Source organism: Heliconius melpomene, chromosome 12, assembly GCF_056956725.1.
Source record: "Heliconius melpomene rosina isolate 202511_hmr_F chromosome 12, ASM5695672v1, whole genome shotgun sequence".
NCBI lineage: Eukaryota > Metazoa > Arthropoda > Insecta > Lepidoptera > Nymphalidae > Heliconius > Heliconius melpomene.
Genome location: NC_140400.1, coordinates 8,841,145 through 8,862,347, shown reverse-complemented (window position 1 = coordinate 8,862,347; position 21,203 = coordinate 8,841,145). Strand labels below are relative to the sequence as shown.

Sequence of the window (21,203 nt, the reverse complement as noted above, 5' to 3'; positions counted from 1 at the left end):
TGCTGTATGCGGGATAGAGCGTGAAGCTGATTTTTTTTTATAATCTGAATGATTAGCGACAAATAACTCTTGTTTTCTTTTCTTATAATTTCATTGTATCAACGGTCGACATAATTCGATTAATATAAATATGTAATACACAGATTACGACATATGTAAGATATCCTTAATAAATATAATGATTTAATTTTATATTTTTAAAGGAAGTATATTATTTCTTAAATTATTATAATATAATAAAAAAAAAATAAACTTACGTCTGAATCCGCGCCTTTGTCTGCGCCAGGGCACGTGAAAGTGACGTATTCGTGACATCTCTTGTGCACCACGAAGCTGCATACTGCAATTTTATATTGTTTTTGTTACGGCTTATGTTATAAATATCTATTTACTATGCATATAGGTAAATTTTTATATATAAATATATATAGGTATATATATATACCAAACATATAATTTAAAGTATAATAAGTATGAAAGTTGGCTTGGTATATTGGTCTGATTTTTTTTTACTCTGTTTCCTGCATATAGTAGGGTTGGCAGAGGGAACCTAGTATTAAAGCACTCCTCTCCTTTCTCTCTCTTTACTATTCATCCAATTTTCGAGACAGCGGGCTGAGTGGTCGAACTCATCGCTGCGCGTTGTCTGCTTAGTAAATCCCTACAAAATAATTTACTTTGAAAGAGGTCATTAATATGAAAATTTTGTACGTCTAAACCTTTACCTATTTTCATACTTTGAATATTATATTAATTAAAGATTCCCTAACTTACCCTAGTTATTAAGTAAAAGATAATTCGTAACGACACCCGCTAAGTTACCTTCACAATAAATTGTTTTCACCGCGAATTAAATTTCGAAAAGCCTCACCTTGACACTGGAACCCTTGTTTCCCGAAACCCCTGTAACAAGATAAATTATAATTTAATCATGTACATTTAATATATCTACACATACATGGCTTAAATAAAAACATCTTATTTTGTATACGTTAACATTTTCGTTTAACAATTATAGATGATAACGAAGAAAATCATTAAAAATACTAATAATATATTTGTTACCAGAGCGACAATATGAAAATATTTTTTTTCGAATGGGAATAGAATCCACAACCGTCGTGTTCACAGGCACGCATTGTGCCGACCAACTCTGTTATTTTTCAATATCTATACTCCGCCCCCCACTTTCCGCCCAAATATCGACGGGGTGCCCTCAATGCCGTGCTTTTTCTAGCTTATATAAAAGATTTCTTTGTTTTATACTGAAATAGGCGTCAATCCTGTTATTTAGTATTAGTGTTAATGCGGTCCTCGGTGATACATGCTTGCCTACAAAATACCCTTTAACTCTATATTTGAAGACCTCCACAGTGTAGACCTACATATGGAAAATACAAACACCGTCAATGAGTTCTATTCTCTAATAAAGAATGTAGATTCAAAGCGTTACGTTTATACCGTAGAAATTATTACAGAAGAAAGACGAATTTCAAAAATAAAAATAATTAAAATAATTAATTTAAAAGATCTAATTTCCCGTCATATTATTCCATTAGTAACGAGCAACGACGCCAAGGCAAAATATAAATGTTCAAAGCCTTTCAAATCCTTTAATGTAATGAAAAAGTTTTTCATGTATTGCGTATTCAAACAGAGTTACCCTTAATCCGTGGGGACAACATTGCTAAAAATAAGCGGAAATCCTTCACTTTTTGTTAGACAAAGTACCATGTTGGGAGTAAAAAATAATGATTTTATTTCTTTGTTACAGAGAATAATATTTAATAACTGTAACTCTTTAGGTCGTCTTGGGTTCGATTCTCTATCGAGGGATTGGATATTTTTTCATTTCCTTGCTCTGACAATAAGATAAAGTGTGCTGTTGAGATCCGTTACTTAATTTCCAATGTTTTGAACATTTGACTGAACGTGGGAAAGTGTCTTATCATAAGGTTCCCTCTGGCTACTCTGTTTTATGCGGGAAGTACCGTACAGATAAAAATATAGGTACTTTTTTTTAAGTAATGAAAAGGTTAACTGAATAATTATGAAAACAATAAATTGGAATAACTCTTTTACAAATTTTAACATAAGCTAAATTTTATGTTAAAAAGCTATTTACAAAATAAAAATAAAAAAGCGAAACAATAGACAAAAATAATAAAAAAGCGAACAATATTTTAAATTTACAGTATTTCCCTTCTAAACAACTCTTTAAACACCTTCCTAGGAATACGAACACGAATTCAATAACGTTCTATGGTCGAGGCAAAGATAATCTTGAAAATTGCATTAATATAGGTAATGCAATCAGCCATTACATTACCCCATAATATAAAATGCAGCCTGAAATCCCATTAACGATATTGTAGTACGGCCATACCATGTTAGGGTTGCCAATAGACTTTATTACCCATTAAAAGAGGCCACTCGTGGCGCCAACGTGTAATTGTAAACGTGACAGCTTGTGGGTTCGATTCCTACACGAAAAATGAAATATTTAATATTTTCATTTAGTTGCTCTGGTCTCGAGGTAAAGCGCGGAGTTCCGTGCCCAACACGCAGTGCCAATACAACAAAAAAAAATGTAAATCTAATAAATAAATTTAATAGATAAATAAAAAAAATTGAAAATCCATCCAAAATTCAAATATTGATAATATTTAGACATTAACCTATAGAACTAACTAACCTATAAAAAATATGTGTATTTCCACTCTAGCATTCTAGTAAAGATTCTAAAAATTGACTGACTCGACATTGTATGTCAAGTCAGTCAAAACTTATAACATACAAAATATAAACACCTAGATTTATATTCGCTAACCTTTCATACAAAACGGGTCATTAGTCACAGCTTTCAGGGTTGAGCGATTGAAGTAAGTATATTTAATTTTCTATTGAGAAATCCCTTATGAAAGCTAATTATATGAAATTTTCATATTTCTATTAGTTGGTGTATTTAAAACTGTTTTTAGTAGTTCATTTAAACGAACCACTTGTGATATTTGAATGGGAAATGATAAAATACTTTATTTAACTGCATAACTTTATTTTTCTGTCGTTGAGTTCCACCACTCCATACACAGTGTCTCCAGAATTTAGCGGAAAGTAGGAAAAAAATAGACATAACGTCTAACACATATGTAAGTATATTATATAGAAACATACATACATATTTAAAATATGGAGTAACTGAATAGTTCATGGATCTACATAAGTATATATACACACACATCGCTTACATCGCAATCGACTTTTGAAAAAAATTAGCTTTCTAATATACGAGCCAAGAGTGAGTAATAAAATGGATAAACGGGCTTCACAGCTGACCTTTGGAAGGAAACACACTCGATTATACCTACTGGAGGAAGGTAAGGTAAAAGCATGAAGATTCCCCTGAGGCTATATATAAAGAGGTCGATGGCAGTGGATGAAGCAAAAGTAGTATGACATAACTGCCTACTAGGGACAATGAAAATGTATTAAAACTTATAATTTTATAGTTAAAATTCTTCAATTCAATTGTTTTAGAAAGGATACGATATAGAATAAATCGATAATTTATTAATATTAATAACAATCAATATAGTTTTAATTAAAGTAAAAAAATAGTTCTAAAGAATGTTTGTGAATTATTTTCTATTTATTTATATCTCATTTTGTAAAAGGAGTATGTATACCATGCCATAATAAAATTTTTAACAGAGTCAGATATAAAAGTTCTTGTAACCATGACGTGTCTGACTGAAAACGCGATGGTTGTGTGGGTTCGATCCCAATTTCAAGGAAAAAGCAAAGCGCAGTGTTAAGATCCGCCATTAAACTTAATATCTCGAAAATTAGGCTGCGAGTGGGGATCCGAGTCTCTCACCACTACATATTCTCTGTCTAGTAAGAGGCATTCAGTAACGTGAAGCTAAAAAAAACAAATATTTTATACTTTCCTCAAAGCTCTTTTAAAAAGGAAAAAATACAGATTAAAAAGAAAAAAAAATAAAAATAAAAAAAAGTAGCAAAGTAACAAAATTGAAATTCGAATACTACTTCAAAGCTAATCAACCCTAATGGACAGAAGGCTATTGAAGTGTGTCATTTTTTCAGGTTGCCGGGAGATAGATTGAACGATATTGCATCGTTACCGTTTCCGAAGTAATTGAATTACGAACATATGTATAGCTAAATATATATTTTAAAAGATTTAAAACATATATTTGGTGTATACGGTGGTGGTGTTCGGTGGAAAGTAGTGAACGGAGTGTCTCAACGCTAGGTTCCTTCTGCCTACCTTGATGTGTACAGCGTGCCCCACTACCTCATAGAGAATCAGATTATTCGTCATACCATGCATGCCGTGTTGAATTCTCGCTCGCACTAATAGCATTACCTCTACTAAGCCGTGTATGGCCGCACAGCCTACGTAACAAGAATATTTCAACTGATTGAAGTCCAACTTTGATTCAACTTCATGCTTTGTGAAGATTCGAACTTCATGCTTTGGTGATTAGTACATAGTAAATTTATGAATGCTTTATAATAACTTTGCTTTGGACAGATATGAATTTCTGATAATTTACGAGGACGCAAAAGACCGTGCAAAGTGGAGTAGGTTGAGTAGGAAGGCAGACCCTGGCAATAACCGGGATTAATGCCAGGAGGAAGACTGAGAAATGAGATTTATTCATTACAAATTATTTTTAGCGCATTTTGCAACGTGAACATGAGTTGGACACACAGACGTTACTAGTACAAATGTATTCGGTACATTTAGATTATTTAGGTAAATAGCGTACGTTCGCGAACGTGACACAGAATACTATACGCTGATATAAGCTTATTCGTTCATCAAATGCTAAATATTGTGTAATATCTTCAAATGATATTGAAATTAAAAGATCTTTATTTATTTTAAAAAATACCTTTTTTACGAACAAAACAAAACGTTTTATACGTTCAAAATTTGAACGTAATTAGGAATAAAAATTCGTTGGAAAGACTAACTCTGCTGGACAAAATAGAATGCCATAGATCGATCATGGATATTTTATATAAAAAAAGTAAATTTTAAGATAAGTGGCATAGAGCCTTAAATTATTAAAACAAACGAAATGGATCTAAGAGAACTTTCTTCGCAATTCAATAAGCAAAAAAAATTACGTTAATTTCTGCGTGTTCTGGCGTAGTGAAAACACGCAATCCAAGTAAACAAAGTAAAACAGAGTGACCATATTCTTTGCAAACAAAAACAGATACTTAAACATAAAAAAGAACAAACTATAATTCAATTTAGAGTTAGTTACTTTAGTACTTCACTATGTACCCACTTTTGTACTGTAGTGACACGCTTTGAGCGCAACACGTCGGATACAACGATACCATCGCGCGTACAATAGACTACGATAGTTTCCAACGTCTGTTATACGAAGTATACCGTGCCCACAGGTTTTTCATGTTCATTATGTTAAAGGATGTTATCACCACCAGGGAGATGAACTCTGCAATGGTAGTGGGTTCAAATCGACAAGACAAAATACAGCGTTAATTTCCACCACTCAAGATGCAATGTCTCGTAAATGGGGAAAACCCTAGGTAGAAGTTTTTGGTGTTTATTAAGGAAATGAACACCATCACCATAGGGAGAAAGTACCCCGCGATGGTGGTGGGTTCGATTTGCACCCATCATCAAACATCCATAATCAATTTATGCAAAGTATAAATTTCACAATTGATGATTTACACACACGTACCTCTATTAAACAAGCTGGGTTTAGATTTAAGCTAGTTTTGACACTTTTATACTTCACTGCACTAAATATTAATTTTAAAACCGCCACCAATAATACTTAAAAAAAGTTTTAATATTTTGGAAAAATCACTTTTAAATTTTATCTAATAACTCGTCCACACACGTTAAAAAACTAAATAAAATTATATAGTAATAGAATTCTTATCGTCTCAAACAATTTGCTAAATGTGCGTCACCAGAGCGAAAATTGTTTTAGTGCCTTAAAAGACTAAAATGAATAAACAGTGTAATTCATATACTTAAGAGATTATCATAATAGATAACTGATTTTTAGGAGTTTCGAAATATCTTTTCTTTATAAATTTTTTACATCTCCCACATATAACAGGGTACCTAACCTCGTCAACTTAGTGTTAAGTCAAGTGAACCTAGTGTTAAAGCACACTGTTTCTCACTTCCCGCAAAATTTTTGAGACATTGCGAGTTGAGTGCCGGAATTCAACCCACTTTGGCTACTAAAGCAACGAAATAAATTAATTATAATCATTAAATGGGAATCCAATCCATAGCCAGATGTTGTCCACACCTCGACGATTTCTAAAAAAATCTACTATTACCTATAACTATAACATTAAAATATTTTAGCCAACATATAAATAGACACACAATTTAAATATTTCATATCTTTATTATTATGAAGATAGGTAGGTATCTGTAAATAAAATAGAATATGAGCAAAGAAATAAATAACAGTTTGTGGAAATAATATGACGATAATTATTATATAGTTTGGAGATCTGCCAGCGTCACGGCTAGCGACTGCTAGGTGTAACATTATTAACATTCGCGCTACGGATTTATTTCCGGCGAATACAGTAACAATTTGAATTGGCATACTGTACAATGTGATTCAGTTTGAGAAGCGATAATATATTCTGGACAAACGAAATTAGAATCATTATTTTTTTCTCACACATATCACGTAATTAAGTTACGCATCATTTTGGGAAAATTGTGTTAGTGGAAAATAGAATCTAGATTCGCTGTTTTCTCTTCTCATTAGTTAAACAGAGGAAGTAGCATTTTCTTCAGCTCGACGCTATATCCCACATACCCATAGCAGCGAAAACCTAGTGTCACTATACTCCGTTTCTTACAGCAGCAAAAATCAACGCCGCGCCTCGTCTTGCTAGAACGGGAAAAATAGTATAGGTATTCCCACGATTTGGAAACAAATCCACAAACATCACATTTACCGATAGACACCATGCATCATGATGGTTTCAAACATTTAATAAATATAAACATGAACACGGTATGAGTTAGCTTACTTTACCTTACCTTAACGTACCAAGGATTTCAATATTTTTGTAAAGAATATGTTATAGAGCGATCGCCTCTATCAAAGTTCCCTTTGAATTCTCAGCAACGCTTATAAATTGAAAATGTATTGGATGCTGTGAGATTGAAAATGTACAGAATATTGACGTTACGTTGGCACCTTTGGGCTGGACTAGTGTTTTATAGCAAATATGCTTATAGGCCTTATAGAAAACAAAAGCCAAACCTTAGTAGAGAAATTAAACAAAGTAAAAAGTAAGGCCGTCATGGCACTGTGGCACAGGGTCTGACTGTAAACGTGACGGTTGTGGGCTCGATTCACACTCAAGGGAATTAATTATTGCTTGCTGTTTACAACAAAGCGCAGCGTTTAAATCCGCCGCTTAGTACGCAATGACTCGAAAATTGAGCGGTCAATGTGAAACGGAATATCTTAACACTAGTTTCCTTCTGCCTACCCTGCTACGCAGCAAAAAACATGAACCTATTTTTTATAAAGCTTCATATACCGATGCTTAAAAGTTGAATTTTGTAAATCTAGTCAAAATGGTACCTAGGGTTGTGTACACAGATCACGACCGTGGTCTACTTAAACTTTACTAAAGTTTTATATGGGTTTTGAGTTACAAAGTTGTTAGTTAATGTTTACTGGACCAAATTTGTGACAAAGCCAAATATTGTGTGTTATCTGAAAGGTTTCCCGAAATGACAAATTTAGTTTTCTTATATGCAGAAAGCAGTCTTCTCGGGGGAAATGAACATATTTAAATTATTTTCAATCCCTCGCTTTGATAAGATGGCGTTTAGTTCCGCCTCTCAACGGAGTGTATGGACGCTAGGTGCTTCTTTGCTTATCCTGGCTATATCCGGGACAAAGTATGAAAGTAAAAAAGTATCTTTACTTTTCTTTTAGTACGTTCTGTATAAATTATATATGTATATGGTATTTGGTATCATTTTTTTGTGTAGACCGGAAACAAAACAAGAATAAATAGCTGTCGTGCTAGTAGGTAGCAGTTGAGCAGTTTTCCTCCACGTTTTAAATTTTAACGCAAACGCTTTCAATTTTGAAAGAAAATAAAAAACGAACCGCTCTGCAGTTTTTTCAACCATCTGCTTGACGCTTCAACAAACATATAAAATGAATAGGAAGACTATTAGAAAGGGTAAGCGGGGGGAACCTAGTGTTAAAACACTTCGTTCTACATATCCCACCGAATTCTGGAGGCATTGGGTGTTAAAATTCCCCCAAGTGGGATTCGAACCCACATCTGTCACGTTTACAGTCAGTCGCTGCCCACTGTTTAGGTTGTCGTACCTAAAAAAATAAATATAAAAGTTTAAACACGACAATTTCTGTACAAGAACGCGTTAAATTCACTAAATGAAATTCCACAGGCAATTGGCATGTTCAAGGTATTATTGAATACCTCAACGATATCTTAATCGATATGTACTGAATGCTTCGACAATTCAGTTTGATATTTCTGGCACAAATCGTTTCTACTAGAAACTATTAAGAAATAACTTATGTAATTCTCTTCTTCCGAAGGAATTGAGTAATAAATTTAATAGCTTAAGATTCTCGGCGCATTTTCTGACTCAAAATTCTGTTGCTTTAGCACCCAATGCATGGCCTAATTTTTGACATATACCTACTTATATGTTAATTTTAACTTTTGATTAAATTTTACTTTTAAGTTTTTCCATTGACATTAGCCACAAGATTCGTTCTCACTTCCACCATCATTAGTCCCATCACGCCACAACTGTCCAAATTCTCACCATAACCATATAAACATAAAATTTAAGCGCTACCGTGAATGTTTATTTAAATTTATGATCTCCCGAGAAATAAAGCACGGATTTTCATAAAAAGCTCCAACCATTTATATTCGTTCCCGTTGGATTCCTTGTTGAATCTTTTACGAAATATTTGAACCTAATTTTCATATTACTGCCTGCAGGGAAAATAAATTTTCTTTACAAAAACATTTTTATTCTTATGTAATAAGTAAAATTTACGTTACGTACGAGTAAAATTTATTAAAATATTTTTGTTATTGTATCGCAACTGAGCCTACTATTAGCTTTATTTTCCTTATAGCCCCGATTTTCTTATTTACACATACACCACCGCAATTAAAGTCTGACGCTGTCTCATTATACCACGATTGCCTCATCTACTTGGTTACTCTACGTAACTTGAGCATAATGAAATAAAAAAAGGAAATTAAATGTTTCGTTTCCAGGTTCCTTCTGGGTACCCTACTATGTGTGGAATACAGAGTGAACCAAGAAAAAGGACAAAAAAAAAAAGTTTTAAATGAAAATTAGAAATAAAATTAACATTTTTGTGAGATAAGAAATCTAAAGTTCGCTTAATGGTTTCATGCGGTGCGACTATTTGCAGCTCGCGCCCAACAACAATACTAAAATTCCAAGCCGCAAAATTAATTACACGTTATATTTAAAATTGTTCTTTTCGTCATAACATTTTATTTGTAGCCATAGTTTAAAATGTCGCGTGTCGCTTTACTTGTTAAATTCTTATATTTTTTTATTTTAGTATCCATACCTATATTGTAAATTCGAAAGTAACTCTGTCTGTCTGTCTGTCTTTTACGCAATCAGGGCCAAACAGCTAATTTAATTGTGATAAAATACTCATATGGAGATACTTGAGGGTCTCGGAATGAACATAGGATACTTTTTTTTCTCATATTTGTAATATTTTTGATATATACCAATATATTAAAATACTTATTAATTTGACATGCAATTTATTCCGCCATGTTATCAACAAGACCGTTGCTAAGCAACGATTTGCAAAGTTTGTTGTTAGAAAATGTCACCCAAAATGAGCTTGCTTAACGCATCTCTCTATTGAAAACTGAAAATAATTTCATAAATATATTTAATAAATATTCGTATAGTTCAAGCGGGCGTAGCCGCGTTCGGGTCCACTAGTTAGAATATATAAATAAATAAAGCAGATTCTCAATTTTTACGTAGAGGCAATTTGGTGTAAAGGCTAAGACGTTCTCATTTTGTGGTTTTGTAGAATGAAGAAAATTGCATTTTATTTGCGCTTAACGGTGCAATTAGTGAATAACAATAATTTAAACCCTCGAGTGGTGATCAAATCATCACCCTAAAGCTTTCGTAGTCAACCGTTGCCTCACTTTGCCACGATAGCTTCAATGTAATGGTTTTAGAAATGTCCATTGTAGAAATATAAATAATAAAACAAAAGATACAGGGAGACAGTCGAAACAATTATGTCGCTTAAAAGTATTTCTTTATAACAGACAAGCGGACGCGCGCAGCTTCGCTTGCCTATTTAAGGGTTTAATTCTAATAACCCATGAAACATGTGTTCAATAAAATATTTTTAAGTCTAAATTTCAAATTTTATATAAATCGGTGGCGATTTAAATATTTTTCCATACAAACTTTCAACCCCTTATTGGCACCCTTAGGGAGTAAATTCTTGAAAACCATGAAACATGTGTTTAATTATATACGTTTAAGAGTCTGAATTTCAAATTTTATAAAAATTGGTGACGATTTAAAAAAAACCTATACAAACTTTCAACCCCTTATTTGCAGTCTTAGGGGGAGAATTCTAGAAAACGGTGAAACACGTGTTCAATTAAATACTTTTAAAAATCTAAATTTAAAATTTTATTAAAATCAGTGCCGATTGATTTTTTTTTCCATACAAACTTTAAACTCCTATTTCACCCCTTTGGGGTTAAAAATTTTTAAAATCCCTTCTTAGTGGATGTCCAGTTTACGAAAGTAAACTTTTTTCCAAATTTAACGTTTCTACCATCAGTGGTTACGGCTGTGCGTGCGTCTTACCTCAGTCAGTGAGGACAAGTCCTTTTATATATATAGATTACATTCTTTTAATAACAGAAGATTTAAAGAGGAAGTTGAAGATTTAATAAGAACTTCATGATCACGCTGGGTATGATGATAAAATCATTGTGCATTTTTTAAAACCTGCAACAAACGTGGCCAAAAGACAAAAAGAACCAGTTTTTGTGTAGGTCTAAAAAAGTGGTCTTGACAAATAAAATGATATTATAAGGTTTCCATTGTTTCTTTTAAGGATACGGAACCCTAAAAACAAGAACAACTAAAAAAAGAAATATTACTTTAAATTACACTATCACATAAATAGCGCGACAACAAGCTATACAATGCTATACAGCGCTATATATCCATTCGCAAACCAGACTGACATTAACCAATATTAATATCACAGAGCGACGCGAGCTACTATTGGCGATTGTCCAGTAGACACGTTTCACAATTCCTCACTTGTGATTTACGATTGAACCGCCACTTTGCTAATGAAGCGATGACTTTTATAATCATTTTACATGAAACATATTGAATGCTTCTATTTTGTCTTATTTCTAGATAGATAGATTAGCATATATAGTTTGGCTAATTAAGCTCTTTTATGTCTTAGCTAATTTTTAAAGTAAAGCGCGGGGTTGAATTCCGCCACACAATACGCAATGTCTTAAAAATTCAGGGGAAAATGGGGAACGAGTGTCTTAATACAAGGATCCCAGATTCCGTCTTTTATGTGAGGGATACAGGGTGAAATTAAAAAAAAAACTAGGTTTAACCTGATTGCGTGGTCAAATTGAAATAACCAAGAGTTGTGAAATACACATGATACATTAGAAGTGACTCTGCAGGTACAGGTGTAATATAAAATTCCTCGATAACTGGAGTATCAGATAGAGAAAGAATTTTTCATTTCGAACTAGTAGCGCCCGAGGTTTTCACGTTCTACTGTACTAAATCTTCATCTTTCTTTACAATATTAGAATAGATTAGTTCACAATTAGTGCCTAAAGGACGTGTGAAAAGTAATGTGTAGTCATTTCTCTGCCCAATTTAGTGATATATATAGAAGCAGAACCCACCGCCACAATTTACTAGTTGAATAACAAAAGAAAAACAACAGTCGAATTGATAACCTCCTTTTTTTACAGACGTCGGTTAAAGAAGTATATCTGCAAGTGTGATAGATGTGGGTTCGTTCGCCATTCAGGAGAATGATTTAATTTCTCCTGGTGGATAAAACGCGACGTTAAGTTCCGCCACTCAACACATTTCTCAAAAATAGATCGAAAAGCGAGGAACGGAATTTGTTAACACTAGGGTTCTCCTGCTTACCCTTCTATGTGGGAAAAAGTATAATATATAAAATATGAAATTATATACCTCTAAGTACTTGTTATATTTGTTTTCGTAGGAAGTAAAGCATCAAATATCCATAGTTCATACACAACAAAACGACGGAAGTACCAATCTTAGCTAGTTGAAATGCACAGTAAGATTCTAAAAATAGTAAGATAACGTGGGCTTAGTAAACCTGCTAACAGCTTATTAAGCGAATTTTATCAGGCGGCACAAACGTATATCACTAGAAAAAAAAAATTGATTTCTATTTTCTAGAATATGCAATAGAATAAAGATCAATTTTGTAGTTCTTAACACTTTTGAATGGAATAAAAATGTGCGAATACATAACGACAACAAATTTAACGGATGTAGTAGGCTCACACTCTAAGCCGACGATATAGACTTTTTTACTTTTATTCTCACTTTTATTATGTATATTGTCACTTCTTGTAAAAGAAAAAACTAGTATTAAAACACTCTGTTCTCCGTTTCATCCAAATCTTTTGGAAACATTGTTTTCTACAGCAGAAATTAAAAAATATATATATTTCTTTAGGACCCCTTATTTTGAAAATTTTGGACTAAAATATAATTGAAATATTTTAAAGGCAACAAGGCATTGTATAGCTTTGCATCGAATATAATACAGACATAAGAAAGGGAGTTTCTAATAGCAAAACTTTTAATGGCCTTTTGCTAGGTCATTATGAATCGCGGCGAACAACGATTTGTGATATACAGCCACTTGTCGTGCCATTCTCAAGTTTACTTTTAATATTCTACAATTTACATACATATTTGAGGCCATCATGGCGCAGTGGCAGCGAAACTAAAAAAAGAATAAGCCTAAAAAATAACAATAACAAACTTTTATTTCATTTCAATTTCTTATTTAACTTGTCATGTAAGGATGTGTGTTAGTCTATGTCAAATCTTGAAAAGTAAAATTGACCGAGTTCCTAGTGTGTAGTTGAAATTCGGCGTTAAACATCAGTGCTGATGACAATGAAATTACATATAATCAATAAATTTTTTTAAAGCAAAATGGCCGTCGCTACAAAATGGCAGATTACGAGTTTTTACACAACCCACCTGATATGGGTATGGGTAGCAAGTACCTATGTATTTATTAAAAGTCTACATAAAAAAAAATAAGCCAGGTATTTTAAGAAGAATGCTAATATATATATATTAGATTTATTGGTAGTTTGCTGCCAAGAACGCAGAACGAGAAATGTCTAAGTGGTCTTTTCAAATAGATGACATTGTACAACTATTAGTTAACAATTTTACAAGAAATAAACAAATTCAATTATAACTTTAATTAAAATATTTAATTGTATTATAATTATATGTAACTGATACCAGATTGTAATACAATTGATTAAAATGAACTAAAATTGACTAAAATAAAAACTATATTTTTATTCAATTAGTATACAATTCTCGATCGAATTTGAAAACTTATTTTGTAACGTATATCGGGAAAGGGATTTAGTTGGCTATATCGTTATCTCAACTGAAATTACGTCATTTGGCTTATTATTTATGGACTATAAACAGATCATAGCAATGATTTACAATATCCACATCGGCATCGTAAGTTTATAGTTTGAACGAGACGACTTATTATTGTCAATGTGTTTCATATTAAATTTAGTGCAAAATTTTATTTCATAGAGAAAGACGTTATCGTGGTAAGCAACTATATGAGGTTGATCGTGGGTTAGATTTCCATTCGGGAGGATCTTAAATAATTTGAGAAACTATAATAGATTATAATTTTTAAATTATTGTATTTCATTATCTATTCTTAAATAATCTTCGTCTATTTCTAAACAATCCATACCTATATTATAAATTCGAAAGTAACTCTGTCTGTCTGTCTGTCTTTTACGCAATCAGGGCCAAACCGCTAATTTAATTGTGATAAAATACTCATATAGAGATACTTGAGGGTCTCGGGATGAACATAGGATACTTTTTTTTTCTCATATTTGTACTATTTTCGATATATACCAATATATTAAAATACTTATTAATTTGACATGCAATTTATTCCGCCATGTTAATAACAACCGTTGCTTAGCAACGATTTGCAAAGCTTGTTGTTAGAAAACGTCACCCAAAATGAGTTTGCTTAACGAATCTCTCTATTGAAAACTAAAAATAACTTCATAAATATATTTAATAAATATTCCTATAGGTAGTTCAAGCGGGCGTAGCCGCGGTCGGGTCCACTAGTCTTTAAATATAGTAGCTAAGCTAGTAACATATAAATTTACTATATACAATACATATATATATTTTCATTATTCATATGTATCGTTGCAATCCATATAAAAAAGTCATCCATTAATATACAGGTAGAGTAAGCAAATGAACAGTTAAAGTGGGTTACGCCAGTGAGTGGCTTATGAGCAGCGCCGAGAACATTGCAAAATGGCGCAAGCTCGATGAATTAGAAATGCTTTCGAATCAATACTACTTCGGTTGTACATCGTTTAATGGCTTTTACCTGGTTAATTACTATTCAGATTCATTTTTTCAATGGCTCGCCTTATCTGTACTAACAATAATAATATTATAAAGCTAAAGAGTATGCTTACTAATCTAAAACGGCAAACAGCAAAGAAAACATAGTGTCAAGACACTTTGTTCTCCGTTTTTCGCCCGAATTTTACGCGCCTAAGTAGGTACTGTGTAATATTTCATTTAAAGAGCATTAGATATTAAATAATAAATTATATGGTAGATTTACTCGTCCTTTATTTTTCAAAAGCTATATTTCATCGGATCTTCATGAATTTTTTATAGCGAGAGTTGAGGTTAGCTTGACTTGAATTAAAGTGGCTATATTGTCTGAGCATGTTAGAAAATCTGATGAAAATGGATAAATACGTAAGTACTAAAAATTGAGGCCAGTCGTAGCGCAGGGGCACAAAGTGTGACTGTAAACACGAATGGTTTTGAGTTCGATCCACACTCGAGGCAATTAAATATTTATTTCAATTTATATTTTCATTTCTTCGCTCTGGTGTTAACGCAAAGCGCGGGGTTGAGTTCCGCCACTCAACATGCAATGCCTCCAGAATTGATGAATCGGTGGAAATAAAGAAAAGATAACATAGCCTCAAAAGCACTGCATGTAAGATGTCAGAACTAAACGCTGTTCTAATAGACGGTAAAATATGTATTGAATCAACGATCACCGTGTTCAGTCAGTAAAGTCCCGACGATATCACGATTTTTTTATATTCGACATTCGTTCAAGACCGTTGATGACCGTGAACGCGATGGTAGTGGTAGTAGTAATGGCAGTGATCCCATTTAGGGAATTTAATTATATTCTTTTGGCAACAAGACAGAGCCTGGCGTTAAGTTCCGAGTATCTTGAAATTTTTCTCGTGATGAATTTTAATATCATTTAAGATATTACTAATATGTTATAGAATAATTAATAATAAATAAATAAATAAATCAATTTTCATTTCAGGTATTTTAAAATAGTAATATAAAAAGAAAATAACACTAATAGAACAAGTCAGATTTGAAATTCCAATATTCCAACTACACTTTAAATACACGTATCTCTCAGCGAGGCTGAGTTGCTATTGATTCAGAAGCGAAGCATTCCTTATTCATCGAGCTAGCAACTTGCAATGTTATCTCCATTGTTTGTTATCCTACTGCAGAGAACTGCAGTTATATATTGAATTAAATACAGTTTACAATGTTTATATGCTTAGAATTCAATTTTTAATAATTTAAAAATAATATCGATTTATATTTAATATTATTTAAAAAATAATCGTTTCGTTTTTTTATTCTTATAAGTCTTTTAAATCTAGCAATAGGACAGCAGACTTCAAGTTGTTAATAAAAACAACTATTATAATTTACCATTGATTTCAATGTTCACACTGTAAAAGTACTACTACGAAGATAATTTCAGTTTTATTTGAAGTTACAATCTTAATACATATGTATGTAAAATATATAATATAAAAGGGACGTTCAGTGTAAGCAGGTGTTCAGATCTCGCTACATAATGTACCCACATTTGTTACGCTACTCTACCCAACGAGAAATTTCATGGTGTTTAAACAAAATTAATGAAATCAAAATAATATATTCTATTTTATTTATTTTTTTATTTGATATCCAAGAATTCTCAAATATTCGTATATATTCGGTCAAGTTTCGGTTCGGTCTTAAAATAACTATTAATATAAATAATAAAAATAACTCATAATATATTACGCTGTTAATATGAAGTATATAATCTAACGCCCAATGTTAATAACCAATCCTAATCCAAAAATTGCTACCATAGATTGAAATAGACAGAGATGGAGGTAGGCATGCAGGTTAGTGATTGGATAGATATGTCGGACAGTACGAGATAGACGTTAACTGGAGATAGGAGATACATTATTAATATTGGGCGTAAAAGGATGAACAGTAATCCCCTGTTTACTACACGCTTGACGTTATTATCACGTGGCCTTATATGCCGCAATTTTTGTAATCGTTTTAAAATAATATGAATTTTCAGCATGCGTATTTATTTACAATGGATTTGATCGATACTATAATTGCATTGAATCCTTATTTAGAAAACGTAGTAGATTTACGCTGTAGCCCGTACATAGCGGGATAGGCAGAGGAAACCACGGGACCTTACGACACTTCGTTCCCATTAAGACAGGCCCTTTCTACATTTTCCGCCGAAACATTTTGTGACCTTTAACAAAACACAAAAAGCTTCACACATTTGCGCGCTTATCGGTTCAGGCAGAGAGAATCTGGTGTTAAGATACTTCCGTTCCATTTTTTCCAATGATCATTTTTTGAGAAACTGCGCATTGAAGACCGACACTTAACGCCGCGCATAAAATGTCTAAATAAATAAAATCGCCTTGCAAAAAAGTCAATTGAATTACATCCAATACACATACATAGGTAATATTATAGCAAAGTGTTAGACCACCCATTTATCCCGCTGTATACATTTAATCACAATTACGGCTATACGCTGGCCGTGGCCGACCGTCGTTAGACGCACTTAGCAGCTCGAGAATTGGCGGCGAAGTAACGACTACAGTTTTTCTACACATTTTACTTATATAATATTGGAATTGTTTTGTAATGTTTGTTTAATACTAAAATAGAAGTGGTGCTGAACTTTCAATATATTTAATTGTAATTATGTTCTCTAACTTTCTTTTCTAATTTTCATAATTATTAAATTAGCAGGTATGCATATTGGTCAGTCCTCTTTTTTGCCAATATTATTTCTGTAGTGGTAGAATTAAATTTATATGTATGTATAAATAAAAAATATCTATTAAAATAATATATATAAAGCCTCTACTAAGTGAGTTGTTAGTCAACGCTCAGACGAAACTACTGGACTAGAAAGTTAAAAGTTGGCATGTGTTAAAGGATTGTTTGAAAAAACAAAATATTTCATTTTAAATCTGGACGAACTGTAGTCCACGCGAACGAAGTTCCGGCCGACGACTAGTAACGTGTTTATATATATATAATAATTTAAATGTTTAAGCAAAAAATATATTCCAAAAAATATATTTGAAGAAAATATATTAATGAACAAAAAAAAGTTTCTTTTTAGGTTTCAATCATGAAACCATATAAAAGCCTTAGATATTTTATCCGAAATGTACATTTGAGATCAATTACATAGTAGAAATTTATCGCCTCCTCACGCTACTGCTTGAGAAGCCTTACTCGACGGATTTACGACTGGATTTCTTTACGATTGTACTTGCCTGAGTTCCTTTGATTCTGCGGATAAGAGAATTTGCTGGATTTAGATATATACTAAGAGATATTGAAACATGTACGGCGTTGAACGAAGACAGTACTTATTTAAGGTCGATTATAATTTTACTTGTAATGGTGTGTAGATATATTGTAGCTGTAACGTATAAGAGGATGGAAATGATAACTTACGAGTAATATAGTAAAATGTTATTTTTAGATTTTTTAAAGTTTCGTATTCACATTTTTCCATAGGAAAATATTTTCATGAGCCTTATAGGCTTAATAGTAGTGTAGAAATAATATTAGTGTGTGCTTCTTCTACCTATCCAATAAAAAAAATATAATTTAAATATGTTTTACGACGTTTAGTTTACAGAATATATGAAAAATTATAAAATACATATGTAATTCCCCCGAGTTAGAATCGAACTCACCACCACCGCGTTTACAGTCGCACGCATGTGCTCCTGCACGACGACGGACTCACAGATTATATATGTACTTTTTATATCTAATCCTCTTGTTAGACGAGCATCAGCTATACAGACAGAGTTTTGGCCGCTTAAAAAACCGGTGTTTTTAAACGGTTTTATTTAGCTCACCCCGTTTGTTTATTTATTTGTATATTTGTTTAGGTCAAATTTAGTAATTGAAATTTAACCCTCTTCCCGTTAACCGATTGATCTGAAATTTGGTATACGCTTTTGATTCTAGTGACAATACAATTATCCATATTGAATATTATTGTGAATCCAAGATGGCCGCCGCTACAAGATGGCGGACCACTTAGTTTTTTTCAATCCCATCAATATGGGCATCAAATGAAAGGGCTTGTCAAGTAGAATTCAGTGCACTATACAAAAACAAAATCAAAGATGGCCACTGCTACAAAATGGCGGATAATGTAGTTTTCAATCCCATCAATATGGGTATCAAAATAAAGGGCTTGGTAAGTATAATACAGTATACTATACAAAATTACAATATGAATCTCCCACCTAAGTCAAGATCTGGTATCCTGTCGAGGACTGTGTGGCTATAGGGTGGCTAAAAATGAGACGTCGCTAGGGGTACACCACCCAAGTTAAGGTAAAAGGTAAAAGCGCGCCGAGAACTGTATGGCATTAGGGTGGATAAAAATGATATGTCGTTAGCGTTTTCCCCTCAAGATTCAGGCACATCTTGTTGTACATAGCCTTGCCCCTCTATTGGACCTCTGGGGGGGGTCGATCGTAACATTCTCCATTAACCTTGCAATAATGAGGCACTCAACGAATTGAATGGCATGAGAAATAAAAACTAAAAACTTAAAAATAAAAAAGTAAAAAAAAAAATTTAAGTTAAACGGTTTAAATTGCAGATAAATGTACTAAAAGCTAAAAAATAATTTCATGGAAATTATGATTACTAAAATAAAATCGTGGGGCACGTCCAATATTTACAATCGAAAGACATGGCATGAGACTTCACCCACCTAGTGGTAAGTAGCAAGTGTCCCCACGATTTTATTTTAGTAATCATAATTTCCATGAAATTATTTTTTAGTTTTTAGTACATTTATCTGCAATATAAAACCGTTTAACTTAAAATTTTTTTTTTACGTTTTTATTACCATATTATTTTCCTTATTTATGTAGATAGGTACATCTCTTTTTCCGATTTACGTTTGACCCATTTTAAAAAAAGCCGTGCAAATGAATAACGGAACGGTATTTTTTTTCAACGTATTTCGTTTACATTGCCGAATGTTCATTTTTAGGGGAGGTTAGCCTTTGTACGCGCTTGTTTGTGTTCACTTTTCAGTTGTTAAACTTACAATTGTTATTTTTGCCTCTGTTATTATATAGATAGAGCTTTTTCGACTTTTATGGACTTATATATATATTTTGTTAGTTGAAATGTTTGTTTTTTATTAAAAAAAAGTAATGGAATGTATATAAATTCTTGTATTTTTTCAGCTTAAGTTACTTTGTTACATTGCGTGGTAGAACCCTCAACTATTTTCTTTTATTTATTTACGTTACGATACAACTATAATCAAAAACTGCCTCTAACGCTAATTATTTATTAATTACTAAATATTGTTACTTTTTTTGGATTGTTTTTAGTGTTGTTTGTAAGAAACCAAAAATACATTTAAAAGTTACACTGGTTATGTGTGGCTATAATTTTTCATAAAATTATAAAAAAAGATAGAGCAAATGTTTATATTCCTTTAAAAAAATACACCATACTCAAGCGGCTTCTAGCATTTTTTCACGGCTTTCAAGTGAAATAAATTGCCATCATTATGAACGGAGATGCATGTAAATTTCTATAGCAGAATATATATGTATGTATATATACGTACATTAAGTGCAGTTTAAACTGCCCAAGTAAATGATATGAGATGAAATAAAGTTATTAAGTGATAAAATGAAGTAAAATTTCCTGTATCTTACTATGCCATAATTCCGTACACAGCAGGGTAGCCAGAAGGAGCCTAGTGTTAAGACCCTCCGCTCTCTGTTTTCCACCGAATTCTGGAGGTGTTGCGGGAAGAGTGGCGGAGCTCATCGCCGCGCTTTGCCACTATCACTACACCAGAGCGAAGAAAATTTTAGATATATAACGTCTTTGAGTGGGAATCTAAACCACAATCTGTGGCGTTTACAGTCACACGAACGTGCTTCTGCGCCACTACTGGCCCCAAATAATATATATAGTTAAAAAAAAAAACTAAAATATACATTTTCTACATCAAGTGATATAAGAGTTCTACCACGAGCTCCGAGCTGCAAATTATATCAGCCTAAATTCAAATGGTGTACTAATAAACCACTAAAGATTTTCAAGCTAAAATATGTCATCATATTTTTAAGAGTAATCTTTTTAATAGTTATATAATAAGAATTTCACCCTAGTTTGAAAAGAACATATGGCTTAGTGCTCAGAGTTCTTGGACGCCCAGAGACACACGTTTCAAATCCCGTTACGTAAAATAAAAAAATATCCTTCTCTATCTATAGTATGGAATAAAGCTTTTAAAAAATATAAAAAATATTTCTATCCCAATATAAAACACGTTTCTCGTTTTCCATAAAAAAAATGTTTGAATTTTTCACGACCC

At 32.5% G+C, this 21,203-nt stretch overlaps 1 protein-coding gene across 2 annotated transcripts in view; it reads right to left on the bottom strand.

The window, feature by feature from the left end:
* Positions 1-21,203, bottom strand: part of Pkc53E (Protein C kinase 53E) — a 142,231-nt gene that overhangs the window by 20,935 nt on the left and 100,093 nt on the right. For both annotated transcript variants that reach the window (XM_085194304.1, XM_085194305.1), the window contains exons 2-3: positions 872-903; positions 258-340 (exon numbers count right to left, since the gene is read on the bottom strand). In XM_085194304.1, the coding sequence (XP_085050430.1) occupies positions 258-340; positions 872-903 (115 nt within the window). The remainder of the gene's footprint in view (positions 1-257; positions 341-871; positions 904-21,203) is intronic.